Source organism: Neodiprion pinetum, chromosome 1 (assembly GCF_021155775.2).
Source record: "Neodiprion pinetum isolate iyNeoPine1 chromosome 1, iyNeoPine1.2, whole genome shotgun sequence".
Classification (NCBI taxonomy): Eukaryota; Metazoa; Arthropoda; class Insecta; order Hymenoptera; family Diprionidae; genus Neodiprion; species Neodiprion pinetum.
In genome coordinates, this window is record NC_060232.1 from 31,586,221 (window position 1) to 31,600,969 (window position 14,749).

Genomic DNA, 14,749 nt, shown 5'->3' on the forward strand with positions numbered 1-14,749 from the left:
TTTTTCGATGAAATTTGCTTTTACACGCGTTTGCGCAGTTGGAAAATTTATTTACCGCAGGTGTTACACTTACAAACTTATAATTGTATCACGCCAACACTTCAAACCCGGGAAAATCCGATCATTGAATTCGATGGAGTTTTTGACGGGGTAATTTTGATTAAATTATGCGTAGGTATCATAATTATCGCGTTTACTTGTTTACTCATAACTAGAGCGCTAATCGAAAGCCGATACTTGGTAAAAAAAATTTATCAACATCATTCGCAAAGCAAGTTATTTCTGTTAATGAAATATTGAGGAATTAGAGTAGGACTACTCCAGCGAATATTACCAGTTCCAGGAACTTTAATGCCTTTGGCAATAGTATGTGGAGTTTATAATCGTCTTCCGAAATAATTCACTGCGCGAAATTGATACGTGCCGAATATGGTACGATAAGGTGTCTTTGCGGAATGTTCCTGAATTCCTAGTACAGGCCGTGAATTTTTTTCATACCTGCGCACCATCTTTTTTATTCCACGAATTATCTGATTCACAGAAATCGACGCCTAGTTAATTCGAACCTTTACTTCTTTCCCTGATCGTCACAGATTTTCGCAGAAATGTTTTATTTAATTTTTGCATCCGGGAACGAAACACTGTGTTAGTGTATGATACGCGTGCACACATACGTACATCATTCGATTGTGTAATCTGCAATGATATCCACTAAAAACGAATAGGTATCGCAAATCAATCGGTGAAATTAATTACAACACGTTCGTTGCGAAATTAAGTTACGTAAAACCGGGAGTATAATTAAAAAGCGGTCCCTTTTCGTTGCTACGCGTCCGCTCTCTTCGTCCTTATTAGGTACACGCGGAATCGCGAGGCGTCGATGATTTTCAGATAAATCAAATGAAATGTAAATTAATTCCGCGACTTTTCGATCCGACAAGTGGTTGACCGCGTTAAAAGGCGAGCGATCGGAGATTTTATTCTTCCGGATCCTGCAGCCGAGAGCCTGGAGCCACCGGCACTCTGTTAATAAATGCGATCACTCAATTCGCGCACAAAGCGATATAATGGAGGCCGTGGTGTAGCCCCCCGCCCCCCCGCCCCCCGTCCTTCGTCCTCCCGTCGAAATCACAGTTATTGTAATCATCGTCAGGCTGGAGGCTAGCCTAGCCCTCCACCCCGTCGTTCATCCGCTCGGGCTGCAACCCCCAGAGTCATTACTCGACGTCCGCTGCAATCCCACACCACCAAAAACAACTGGCTGTTAACCCGAAATCATCTCGCGATGGTATCAATCGATCCAAACTGCAATTACCAAGAATGACGTCCCCAGTTTATCATTGGCGTCTGCATTCCCGCCCCGATATTTCGCGCTTCGTACCGCGGACGGATCGTAGAAAAGCTTCTTCCGGCGTGGATCGTCGTCGACACGGGGATCGAGCGAAGGTGGAAACGTACGAACGTGCGCCGGTTAGAAATTCGATCGTCGCGATCGAGCGATCGGTCTCAAGATCGGCGAATTATTTTCACCTCGACGCGGTCACCGTCGACATACACGAATTAGTTTCCGGCCATTCAGGATTACGGGGTTTCATGGTTAACAGATTGATCCAGGGTGCGGTGCATCGGCTCGCGGATACGATTCGTTACCCTTTTGTCACACGTTTTATCATCATCTCCTGCAGCCCCCGCGGTTCAATGGACCTGGTCCTGCACTGCAGTTTCATCCGTAAATTCGTACCCTATTTATATGAACGCGCATGCCTGTGTAGACCTGTATAAACATACAACCATGTGGATACTTGTTATACTAAAAAATGATATCGGTCGTCATACACGTGTATCTACCAATAACAATCCGCGGTCAAGTGGCCAATTCGATTTACAAATTAATCTGCGGTTTTTATTGCATCGATACGGTGGTTGTTTTATTAACGAAATCATTTCTCATGTATAATATAGGAAAAAATAGAAAGCACGGTTCATTTTTGCTAATGAAAACAGCTCATATTCGCTGGCATCACGGATAATACCTACACTCGTGTACAGTGACACATCAGTAAAGTACGTATTGTACGTGCGACGGCGTGTGACAGAGGACAGAGAGAAAGCTCGTTTCAGCGCATCGGATATAATCTACAATAATATAAATTGTATCGCGCGTGTCTGTGTGACTACCCGCCTTCCGTCCTATGCCCACATTCGACTCCACAAACCCCGAGGCTTCTTTCCCTCGACGAATCTATTCACGCGACAACGGACTGGTGTCACGTACAAGTCTTTTTTTTTTTTTGTAAATATATTAATTTGAGTGCAGGAATATCCGGGGTGGGCTGTTCAGCGGCGGAAAGCTCGCAGAGCAAACCGCAAATAGCGTTGCATTTTCATTGGAAATTTTCCTTCATTTTCTAGATATTATAACTGCATTTGCTCGATTGAAAAAAAAATAATATATAATAGTTTTATCCACGATAATATTTATCTCAATAATCCTTAGCAGATAATTTATTCACTCAACGAAATATTTGACTGTCTTCTTACTAAAATATTTGAAGTTTTCTTAGTACGTGCAAATCACCATGTGATATTATTAAATTTCTGCTGAGGAGCTACTATTCGAATAAACATTCTCTCGGATTCAACTATGTTTGTTTTCTCAGTCTTAATTAATACCGATTTTTATTTTCGTGTTTCCTGCTTCTGTGTAAACACACGTTCTTTATACATACATTGTGGATATTCCGACCAGCGCAGTATTTCAGAGTGAATTTAGGATCGTGGATTTTTTTAAGTTAGAAATCGTCGACATTAAATTATACACGTTATTATGGAATTAATCCTTGTTTGACACACTTATGTATAACCACATACTTGACACACCGGGGTCGCTTGTACCCCAGCGACAAAAACTGTCATGAAAAATAAACTATTCAATATTTTCACTTGAAAATTATTATTAGAAATTCTTAACAGGTTACCTTTTGAAACTATATATAAATAACAAAATACCAAATGGCGCCCGCAGACCCAATTTTTTTAAATTACATACTTTAAATTAACGAAGAAAAGGCGTAGGTCGTTTGTACCTCAACGTGTCAAACAAGGTTTAATATTCGAATATCCTGTGAATCACAAATTACCGATCACCGTGCTAAATAATCGCTCCGTTATTATAACGTCGGCAAATTCGTGAATTAGGATATAAAATAAGAGGGATCAAATCGAATCCTCGAAACCAATGACGATCGTACGCATCGCGAGAAGTTTCTGCCGCTGATCTATAGGTCATATAATTAGTAATATACCGACAGGCAATATCCGTGTATGCGTTGGTATATGTACAGCATATTTATATGCACATACACAGGGTCGAAATTACCACCGATAGTAATTATTTGACAATCCACCCCCGACACCCCGCAACCCCCCGTGCGAACTCGCGTACCGACGCACCCTACCTTTTTCGCCAGCTTCGCTCAGCGCGATGCGACGTAACGCGACGTAACGCAACGTGCGGTGCGCCGTATATCCTATCCTATCCTATGCCCTGGACGGTATGCCCCCGTTTTGTCCCGTTGGTGTTGAGCTAGACTCTGCCGGACCGGCTGGCTGTCTCTGCAGATGACTGTTCCCATCATCGAGTATTAACCGCAGCTCCGGCACGGGGGCGGCTGCATTATTAGCCCCAAATGCGATAGACCTGTGCCACCTACCCCCGAACCACCCCGTGCCCCTCGACCGCCTACCCGGTACCAGGACACCGGCCTGGACCTACGCCGACGAACATTTCCTGAAGGAATTCCACGTTTTTTGCCTCCGGCTAGGACACGGCTTCCAATGCCGAATTATAAGATCTTCCAATCTGGTGAGGTCTTACTCCGTGGATCTTGACGGGGAATCCTGTCTTTTACAGGGAATATGGATCGTCCGATGAACGACGATCTTTTTAATACGATATTTCTCGTAAATCGTGATTTATGTTCTGTGTGTCTTAAACGATCGAATTTTTCGCCTTTTTCAATTATTCTTACATACAATATTATGCTTATAATTTAATTGCTTCGTTTGGGACCGTGTGAAATTGTTTTTTTTTTTAATTATTATTATTATTCAGAAAAAGAAGAAGGTTGCGAACTGTTACTCGAAGAATTTGAATTATACAAGAAAACTTATTTATTAGAGAATAATGTGTTTTGTTACGTACAGAATATCGGTTACAAATTATGTTATTGGATTGAAGGTACTCGACGATCGACGTTGTTTGGACAGTTTTCACCAACTTGCGAAAACTGCTTTTACTCAATGACCGGATCTAATCATAAAAATCGTCGTTTCACAGATCCTGACTAGAATCGTTCAGTTTAAGTTTCTGGTAGAATGGTCAATCGAATTTAGGGAAAGAAATTCCCAACAAAACGACACTAGTTCTCGAAAATGGTTATTCTTCGAAATCTAAGCCCTTCGATGGTTCGTTTCCGTCACTCTGCAAGATAAATAAGCACGATAAGATACGGAATTCACCTCGATCGAATTCGAGGAATCAAAAAATCGATTCAACTCGTGGTATAATTGTTTCGTTGGATAAAATCCGCGTGGTAATCCGGCTAGTCGAACAGCCGTGCAAAGCATTCGCACATAGCACAGGTACATAGATGAGATTCGCTCCGCGCGTGAACAATGACGATAACAATGATACAATGACGGGTATAAAGGGATGACACAGGGAGCCGACGGGACGCTCGGGACGATATGTGACGATGCAGTCAGTTGCAGTCGCAGTTGTCCCGTCGGCGAGAAAGGGGCTGCGAAGGGAGAGGGGGGGGGGGGGTGTTTGATGCCTGTTATCATGCCGACGGACACCCGACAAAGGTGCGTGCGTACGTAGGATTATAGGTATACGGGTGAAATGTACATGTACTCGAATATAGGACGTCAAAAGATTTGGCGAAGAAACGTCGAACCGGTTTCAAGTCTGCCGTTGACAAAAAGGCGCCGATTTCCACCGGGATAATTGCACAAATCGGATAATTGAATGACTTTTTATCCGTGGCCTGCACAGATTATACCGAGCGAAACGCGAAATCATTCGCCACAGCTGCGGTGCACCGCTCGAGAGGTAAAAAAAAATATTCCCAAATTATGTAAACGACGTATACATAATGACTCGGTTTCTATCACTTTGATGGGGGTTTTTTTTTTTTCATCTCTTTTTCGTTTATCTTTTCTTTTTCTCCATGCATTCAACACGTCCAAATAATAGTTTCTACGATTTCGGTGAATATAAATGTGTATACGCGTGTTACGCGAAATGGAAAGTACGATTATGCACAGATACCTAGGTACATAGACATATAACGCGATTCGCAACGGAAGGAAACAACGCAGCGCGAGTCTGATTCAGTAATTAATAACAGTATATACATGTGTATTACTTTATAATAATTTTCTCTCTTAAACTTGGTATATTGACTAAAGAAAAAAAAAAAAAATAGAGCAGAGCAAGAACAATTTTCTTCACGCTCGAGGGGAGCGTCTGATTCGATTTTTAATAAGTGGACTTCGGAACGGGGATAGTGACAAGAAATTAGGATGAAAAAAGGGACTCGCAAGTAGAGATTATTACACCGGCGTCTATTTAAAACCTCAAAGAGTCAGTCCGTGGCGTTGTAGAGAAAGAGTCGCTTGTGCAGGAGCGGAGACAGGCGGTGAATTCCGGAACGACTCTCGGCTGGTCATAAAAAATGAAACGTTTCAACTTTTAATAACGCACCCAAACACTTTGTACGAATCGTTAAGACAGCTCCGAGTTCGGTACAGTCTTGGCGAAAATTTTTCACCCCGTTCCCCTCGAGCTTCAAGGGGTTAATCGTTCAGCTGCAACGTTAATGGCTGGAAGGATGCACCCGAATCCTTCGACCGGAATTGCGCCGATTTACGCGCGGCCCTTAATTCATGCCTTCAATAAAAACGCTACCTGATAATTACACGCGTTTAAATTAAAACGACTATTATTCAAGGCCTAACCGCCGCCATGGTGCGTTCAATAACCCCCATGGTCCACCGACCCATAACAGAGCTCCGATGATAATTGCGAGGCATTTTTCGGTGAACCGCAGCGAGTCTACGGCTGTGTGTGTATAACTGATCCGTGATCGTGAACCCCGAGGAGTTGGCCTCCTCAAATCGGCTTGAAAATCGGACGGAGTGTCGGAGAGGCCGCAATTAAGCACCTTGTTAGATCATCCCTCTCCCGGGGGATTAATTCGGGTAGCGAAATTCTTCATTCTATCGTCCGCAGCCGCGTCTTTTTCCGCTCGGACTGTATACGATACGCCTAGCTGTTTTCGCACCGATCTTTGGTCCGCAAAACAGCTCGCCAATGACACAGGATAATACAATGAAGCGAGGAGGCGTTTAAAGCCGAAGAAGCTGCGGCAATGAATTACCAAATGCATATTAGCGACTAGGCGGTTAAAACCGAGTAGTCAATCTCTTACAACGACGTTTATGGAGAGAGAATTAATATACCGGGCCTCCAACCTCCGGCTCTGCAGCGCAGTCGTATATCGCGCCTACAGCCACGTGTGTATGCCTCTCTATACGGGCATACGTACGACACACACGTCGCGTTTCGCTCTTTCGCTGATACTTTTCTCAATACCCGCGAACCCTCGAGCAGCAGCCGAGCGAAGCGACTCTCGGGGGGCTAATAGAGAAGTAATTAATAGCCATTTTATTTCGCCACTAAGATTATATATGCGCATAATTACCCAAGGCATGAATATACGAGCGAGAGTGGATCTTGTACCGAGATTTCTTTGAAAAATTCTGTCCGAAGTAAGGTTGTTTTTTCATTTGAAAAGGGGATTCGTACTGCAGATTAGTACAATTTCTCAACGATAAGATGTTATCGCACCGCTTTTACCGTCAGTTGAGAAAGATAAGCGAATATCCGACCTCGTTAAAAGTGTCCTTAACCAACGAAGCGGATATTGTGTTAAAACTGAGGAAAACAAACCTAGAATTAGACGATTGGATCGTACAGCTGTGACGACAAACGTAGCGATTGGTTGCAAATTTTGTTTAAGTCGATTAACTAGTATCTCTGTTTCGTTTCTTTTTTTTTTTTTGTCTCATTCTAGGAAAAAGTTTCAGCATAACGATAACGGTATCGACGAGTCCGCCTCAAGTTGCGACCTACAGCAGGGCTATCAAGGTGACGGTTGATGGACCAAGAGAACCGAGATCAAAGACCAGTGAGTACCTACCACAAAATGAGTCGAGAGTCATTTAAAATTTTTACATTTTTACCATTTGTCCGGGTGATGCAGCTCGTGTCGTGGTTTTTTTTTTTTTTTTTTTTGTTCATTGTTTTCTACTTTCCTTCTTCTCTTTCCATTTAACTTTTCCCCAATGGGTCTACAATGTGACCGCCATTGTGCATCGTTGGATCAATGTAGCTTCAATTTGCACGCAACGCACCAGCAACCGTCACGAATTCGGCTTGCATGCTGCTCGCTTAAAGTTTCCTGCCAAACGAGAATCGGCACGGCATAGCATGTGGTTCGCGACGTCACTTTGCACGCCTGCAGCTTCGACCCCCTTTTTTTTCTTTTTATCCCACATCCTTATTATTTACATATTATTCAATCGACCACTCCGCGAGAAGTTTGCTTACAGTCAGATTTCATGCAACGAGGACGAGTGGTTGCAACTTATCAATCAATGTTTCCCGTAAGAAGAATTCATTGAAATATTGTTGTTGTTGTTGCTGTTGCTGCTGTTGCGCCGACGATTGATCAGGTACTGTACTGCACGGCTCTGCTACAGTGCAGTAAATTGAACCGCAAATCTGTACTGTTTGCGGGCATTTCGCATTTTGAGGAATCAAGTATTGATGAGATGAGTCGCAAGCTTTCAAACGTATAGTTCCAGAGTGGCCGGCCGCCCCCTTTAAATTCAACGACACCTATTCAGCCTAATCCAATGGCCCAATATCGAATACCTCTTTATTATGGAACACTTCTCCCACGGCTGTAAACGATCTTTCCAAAAACGTTCTCCAGTAAAGACGCGGGAGATTACAAACCTCTGAAATATCGAATCAAAAATTCCCACGATCACATCATCCGAGAGCTTTCCGTGTGTGACGACGCGTTGGTAACTCTGGAATACCGGCAATAAAAAATTAATATTATTAATGTTGTGGAATAGCATGGCGTTTGAAAATGGTCTGTTCCTCGATAAGCTGACAATCGCTTTTTAACGATTGACGTCTCCCTGAGCTCCCGTGGGATCGTTGGGTTTTGGGCCATGGCAGCAACACGTACCCTAATAGGTTCTTGTCCGGGAGGCCAGAAATTCGACGGGGGTTTCGGGGCCGGCAAGAGGCGGACAACATATTGCATATACGACTAGAGGGTCGCGTGCGTGCGCGGCTCCGTAGGCAAGGCGTATCGCTGCTTTACCGAAGCAAGCCACGGCGGGTTACAGCGGCGGCATTGTCTTCTAACAATGGCACACGACACCCCAGAAACACCTGCCACCCCTTATTATATCAATATAATCGTCAGCGAGCTTTTTGTTATTGAAATTGTTTCTACTTTTTCACATAATTTCATGTAATTGAGCTATTTTTTCGTAATTTTCGAAACCTGTTCCTCGATTCTTGTATACAAGCCTCGCCCCGCGGAGACATAAGGCGCCCCCTTCTCAACGTCCGCTTTGCATGCGAACGCTTACTTCCGATGCCATCGTCTTTTTTCACGCGCGTATGTCAAGGTAATTGTAACTCGATATTTCGGTGGACATCCGGAGATTAATGGTGAATGATGTATATTACAAGTTTTATTACGAGGGCAAAACTTGATACCACCACAACGGACCAAAGAAACGACGCCTATCCGAATTGTATATATGTATACATATATAGCTTGCGCCGCTCAAAGCCGGAAGAAATTTTTCCCACTGATTGACGAATGGTCGATTTTCGAATTTTGGTAATCGATGCACGATTCGATTTTCATTGCTTCATCTTGCTACTTTCGAACGTATACTTACGACCCCCATCGCCCCCTGCTAGGGGTTGGAGACACGGTTACGACCATGGTGTCAAACTGCATCTGCAGCATGAATCATGGAGTTGTTTGAATTTCACTCGACGTTAAGAAGGGCCTAACAATAAGACGCTAGGGAGTGGTCCCACGAAGCCTGCCGGCTACATCCGCTGCTATATGTGATTAGATAAATGAGTCCACGCCGTTATATTATAACCCATGCGCGCACACACACTCACACACACACACATTAACGCGCCTCGGCTATACGTATAACGTGTACATATTAAATCTCGGCTGAGACTCGAGCTCCAACACCAGTAACAATGCACACGCATTTTTATACACGTACGTTCGCATACTGTTTCTGGAAATCTTAACTTATATAATCACGGAGAGACATTTAATTGAAATGTAACACGATTCAAGTGACAAATTTCAAACTTTCACATTTTTTATTCAAATTCAATAAAACTCACACGGTATCTCGAAACTGTGAAACTCAACTCGCGTACAAAATTTAGTAAAATTTCGTCGAACCGTCGCAGAGATATTTCACCTTTTTTACTCAAATAAGTACAATTCGGCAGGAAACTGCGACGTCCGCGAAACTGCAGCGCGAGAATATATCAGCTGTGTATGTTTCTGGGGAAAAATATTAACGGGCACCGTTTATATTCTACACCCAATTTTACTTGCTGCAGATTCATCTCGGGCCAGGTTCATCCCCCCCCCCCCCCTCCCTTAACCGAACCTCCCCTCTTCGAGACATTCGGTACGGGCAGAGATGAACACGAGTCAAAAAAGGCCTGTTGGTGTAGAACAACGATAGGTTTGGGCCTTACAGCGCCTCACGTCCGGTACGTGAGAAGTCAATCGTGGGATCTTCGGAGCGATCCGATGTATATAGCCACGGCTCTCGATCTGAGAGCCCGAGAGCCGATCGGGAACAGTAGCCACTAGCCACCGGTGAACGATACAATCGCACTTGTATAATACTTGGTATCGACGCCCCGCACAGATATGCCCTGATCGTGGGTACAATTTCGCGCAGTTTGCGGTCGAATATTATTTGTCGCTTTTCTTGCGGCGGATCAGAGCTATTATTTCGTGGGAGTAGTAGGCTGGGATTCGATACAATTATTTTACAGTAATCCTCGATCCCAGCATTCGTGCGCAACCCGATTATTGCGAGTGTTCTATAGCCGTTTCTTCTTCTTCTTCTTCTTCGTCTTGAGTGAAACGTGAATTCCCACTTTCTGGAAAAATCTACTACACGCGTTGGAATTGTGTCAGAGTAAATACGGATGCCTGCAGGAATTCGTCTGTAATTCCATGCAGGGATCCAACGATCGGGGAGATTTCAAGGCGTGACGGAATCATCGTGAAAATATTTTGTCAGCCTCGGTGCGCCGAAGTCGAGGTTTCGCCGATACGAGTGGGTTCTGGATATCGTTTGTACAATTAGGCGGATATTAGGATGATTAAGAGGCTCGACCACGCTGGAATCTCGGCTCAATAGCATGCCGTGCGTGCCATCGACTCGTGTCTTTCATAATTATGGTCTCTGCAGAGGCATTCACTTCGACCCGATATTATACCTACCTAGTTATGAGTGTAACTATGCTTTTGACGTACGGGCTGATTCAAAATCTATCCAGTTGATCCGCACCCACGACTGGATGATTTCACTTTTCTCCAAAGTGGAGAAGAATCGAGGTCCGTTTCAACATCTTCGTGTATTTGCGGAGAATAACCTTGGCCGCATCAGCAGCTGTTCGCGGGTTGATTGATCTAGGCAGAATCTTAACTCCTTAACGTCTTTACAACGCGCGGAGCTGTCCGCCAATTATCGGCACACGATCGGCCTGCCGCCTTACAAAACTCCATTTCCCTCCCATTTTCGACACAGTTCGTTGTACCCGTTTAGCGATCCATACAAACCTGAAATACCCTTGGGGCCCAACGTTCTCCGACTTCTTTTTCACTGGCATAATCGGTACGAGCTTCCTTGGGTTCCTACACTAGCCGCGACCTTTCTAATCAAACCCTTCCCGTCTTATCGAGTCCCACAAAAATTCGATAAACGCTTTTAAATTAGAAGTAATGCACATTCGTCTTGCCTTCATGAATACAAAGCTATTGCGTCCAGGGACTACATGGAAATAATATTCTGGAGGCATTTGCTGCAGACTGTTTATTGAGGGTGTCAGACAAATTATATACACGAAATTAAACTTCTTTCTTCCACTTCTCATTTATCGATTTTTTTCCCCGAGTACTCAAACTTTCAGAGCCTCTTCGAAACAGAAAATCAAGATAAGTGTAAATTTGAACGCTTTAAAAATCTGATCTTGAACTAACTCGATCCAGAGTTCGAAATTTATTACACTTCGATATTTTTATATACATGTAAAATCCAACTATCCGCATATAAAGCTGACTCTACGAGAACCTATCCCTAAAAATTTTTACTCCAAAAAAACTTCGTTACTCGCGAACTTTAATGAGGATAATTCAAGCTGTAGTGAAAATGGAATTGGCAGAAAAGCGTGACACCTTCAGCACTGGAGAAAATTCTCAATGCCCACAGATATCTTTCTGTCGCTTGACTCTTTCTCTCTCTCTCTCTCTCTCTCTCTCTCTTGTTCCCCATTGCGGGGCTGCCCTTAGTTGACTGCGAGCATCCTCGCGAACTCGTGGAATCCGTCCTCACGGCAGTTCGGGCTGATCTTGAACCCTCCAGCGTGCTTGACGCTTTTCGTCTGGGAGTCTCGAGTCCACAAAACCCGGCGAAAATCTTAGTAAAATTTTCCAGCGCCCACGCATGTGACAGACTGGTAACCCTCGCACGGCAAAGGAAACCCGCACTCGTGGCCAAGGACGTACACCCTTCCCTCGGAGATTCGAAGATACTCATAAATCGAAATCTACCAACTACTCTCTATGTTCTCCAAAAGGCGGCTCGAGCTTGGGCTCGTTCTCAGCCTAACATCTCGGCTGTTCGGCTCAGAAATGGCTCCGTTCATCTGTGCGGGAAAGGGAATGCGGAACACGCGGTACTGCAAAGCATGGTCGATCTCGAAAAACTCCGCTCAAACGCAATCGGCCAAAGCACGTCTGATAGCAGACTCCCAACCACCCGCGCCACACTCGCACTCTCGTTCGCTTGATCTACATGTGGAAACTCGCTTCGAATTGCCCACGTAAATGCCCAATCGCTCATACGCACTGCTCCATCGGTGCAGGTATTCAAGGCCCGCCTCTACGCGCATCAAATGCGCCGTTAATATTCCCGCACCGCTCTAATATCAAAACTTGAACCTATTATTGTATAAGGCCGCATGGACTCACGAATTTCTCTGTTCAATTAGTTTTAATATTATACATTATAATTATGTTTATTATTTCAATACTGTGTCGGGCTCTTACGGGTTAACCCCCAGAGCCTAAATAAAACCAATCAATCAATCTTGTATTCTTTGTAACTTTCGTTTTAACTTTTGTTGTTGGTTTTGTTCTATTTCATTCCTGTTCACATTCGGTTGAATCATTTTCCTCTGTCCGAACTGATCTTATTGTTACTTTTATCTATTCTCTTTCTATGTTTACTGATATTCGACTATTTATTTATTTATCTTCTAACTTCTTTTATTTTCTTACTTACATTTTTTATCTCTATTTATTGTTAATTTCATCTATTTTGATCACCTTTTCGGTATTCTTTCGCAACTTTAGTTTTAATCTTGTTGGTTTTATTGCATTTTATACACGTATTCCACATACTGCCTGAGGGGAATCGTCCCAGGGTGAATAAAGCTTCTCTCGAACAAAGCTTCTCTCTCTCTCTCTCTCTCTTTCCTGTATTCTAATTGAAATATATTGTGCCCCACAATTGACTTAGGGCAGCAGCAGCAATTCCGGGCAATCGGACTGGGCCAGAGGCCGTACATAGATTCGGGCCCACCCTTCGGCAGTCACTTGAGAGACTCGCTCGACCATCAGTACCGTAAGAGCAAGTACCATCACCATCATCACCACCACCATCACCAGAGTGTAAGTGCGACCTCCCCGACGTCCGTCGTTCCCGGGCAGCTGACGGGATCCGCGGGTTCGTCGGGCGGACAGCCGACGACGGCACAGCAGGAGTGTTACAAGCAGAGCCCGCCCCACGGTGGTAAGTTTACTCACGTTTATCCCCACGCCGTTTCATATTTATTTCCGATTCCAGAATCGCCCAGAATTTTAATCCGTATCGCGTAAGAATAATTAAGAGACCGGAAACCGTCGCGGTTTCAAGGGTGTTTCCTGCCACGGACAGCTCGTGTCTTAAGGTTTACACAGGCGGAAAGAAAATTACTGTCGTATTTCTATGTCACTTAACTTTGGGGAATGGCGCGTTTCTCTTGTAAACCTTACTGTAACAAAGTTTATTATACCCAACCGCAATTTTTGTCACTGGTTAAATATATCACACACTCGATCTAGTAACTCACAAGCGTTACCTTGCTGCAGTATTGTAATCGACAATTTCCTCGGGGTCCGAGATTAGTTTTTGCGATTTAAAATTAATCCTCCGAGTTGCCTACTTGAAAATAAATAAATAAATAAATAAACGGAGACACAGAGCACAGTGAAATTAGGAGTGTCGAGGATAAAAACAATGTCGTTGAACCCAAGATCTGTGAATTTTGCCGTCGTACGTTTCGCTCCGAATCATTATTTTTCGGATACGAAATTGCGCACGTAATATAACCTCTGTATCTCCACGAAGGAAATCAATACTAACTATATTCTCGATTAATGAAATTGTCTGAAAAAATATAAAAAATATCGGGAGTTTCTTTCGAAAGATTTTCATAGTGTCCAGTTGTGACGCACGGTCTTCGGTCCGATTTCCGGGAATGGTGAACAGCTGTTGAGAAAGCGCGGGAGTCACGGAGAACCGTAGAAACAACAGCGTCTGACACGCGACGCAGTCTTTCGTATTATAACGTGCACCGTGACGCCGTAGGATCGATAATTAGCGTAACATTCCCCAGCAGTCCTCGAACCGATTGCGGAATGACGCACGGTTCGATTGAAACCGCTGGAATTTTTTTGTCCCTCCCAAAGTGCAAGTCGACGTTTTACCTGTGCGACAGAATTATCAGCTGCGGGATAAAAATCGAGCTCTGCCCGCTCATCGTACGATATATAATTAATCCGGTCACGGAGCATCCTGGTGAAATCGTGTAATGAATCACCGCCGATCGTGGTGCAACGTTACGGCGGCCGAGCTGCAGAAATCCGTCCGTGCAAGCCGAGGCGATTTGATATAACTGAGAACAAAGGTGTGCGTCCGACAGCTTTTTTGTTCGTGCGTCGAGAATTACCGAGGCGTAATCGCAATCGCGATCGAAATCGGAATCGAACCAATCGGTCAAATGATTCTCTAACGAGAAACGAAGCCACGTGTTGCGTTAGAAACCGATCCGCACCTCGCGGGTCCACAAAGGCCCGAAGGCCCAATAAGGCCCGAACGTGGGCCCGGGGAGCCTCGGAGGCGTGGGGCACGTACGCGGGCCCATTTACCATTACCTCAACCCTGCGCGGAGCTGTGAGGCCGAAACTACCTTTGCAGGTACCTCCGCCGGACCCTAATCAACTGTATAAATAATATAAACGCTCACAGCTCGGCCGAGAGCGCTACT

The 14,749-nt window shown here is 44.3% G+C and overlaps 1 protein-coding gene across 3 annotated transcripts in view; it reads left to right on the top strand.

Annotated features, from left to right (window-relative positions):
• Positions 1–14,749, top strand: part of LOC124220104 (protein lozenge) — a 40,945-nt gene that overhangs the window by 2,938 nt on the left and 23,258 nt on the right. For all 3 annotated transcript variants that reach the window (XM_046628573.2, XM_069137031.1, XM_069137032.1), the window contains exons 3-4: positions 7,143–7,256; positions 12,961–13,233. In XM_046628573.2, coding sequence (XP_046484529.1) covers positions 7,143–7,256; positions 12,961–13,233 — 387 coding nt within the window. The remainder of the gene's footprint in view (positions 1–7,142; positions 7,257–12,960; positions 13,234–14,749) is intronic.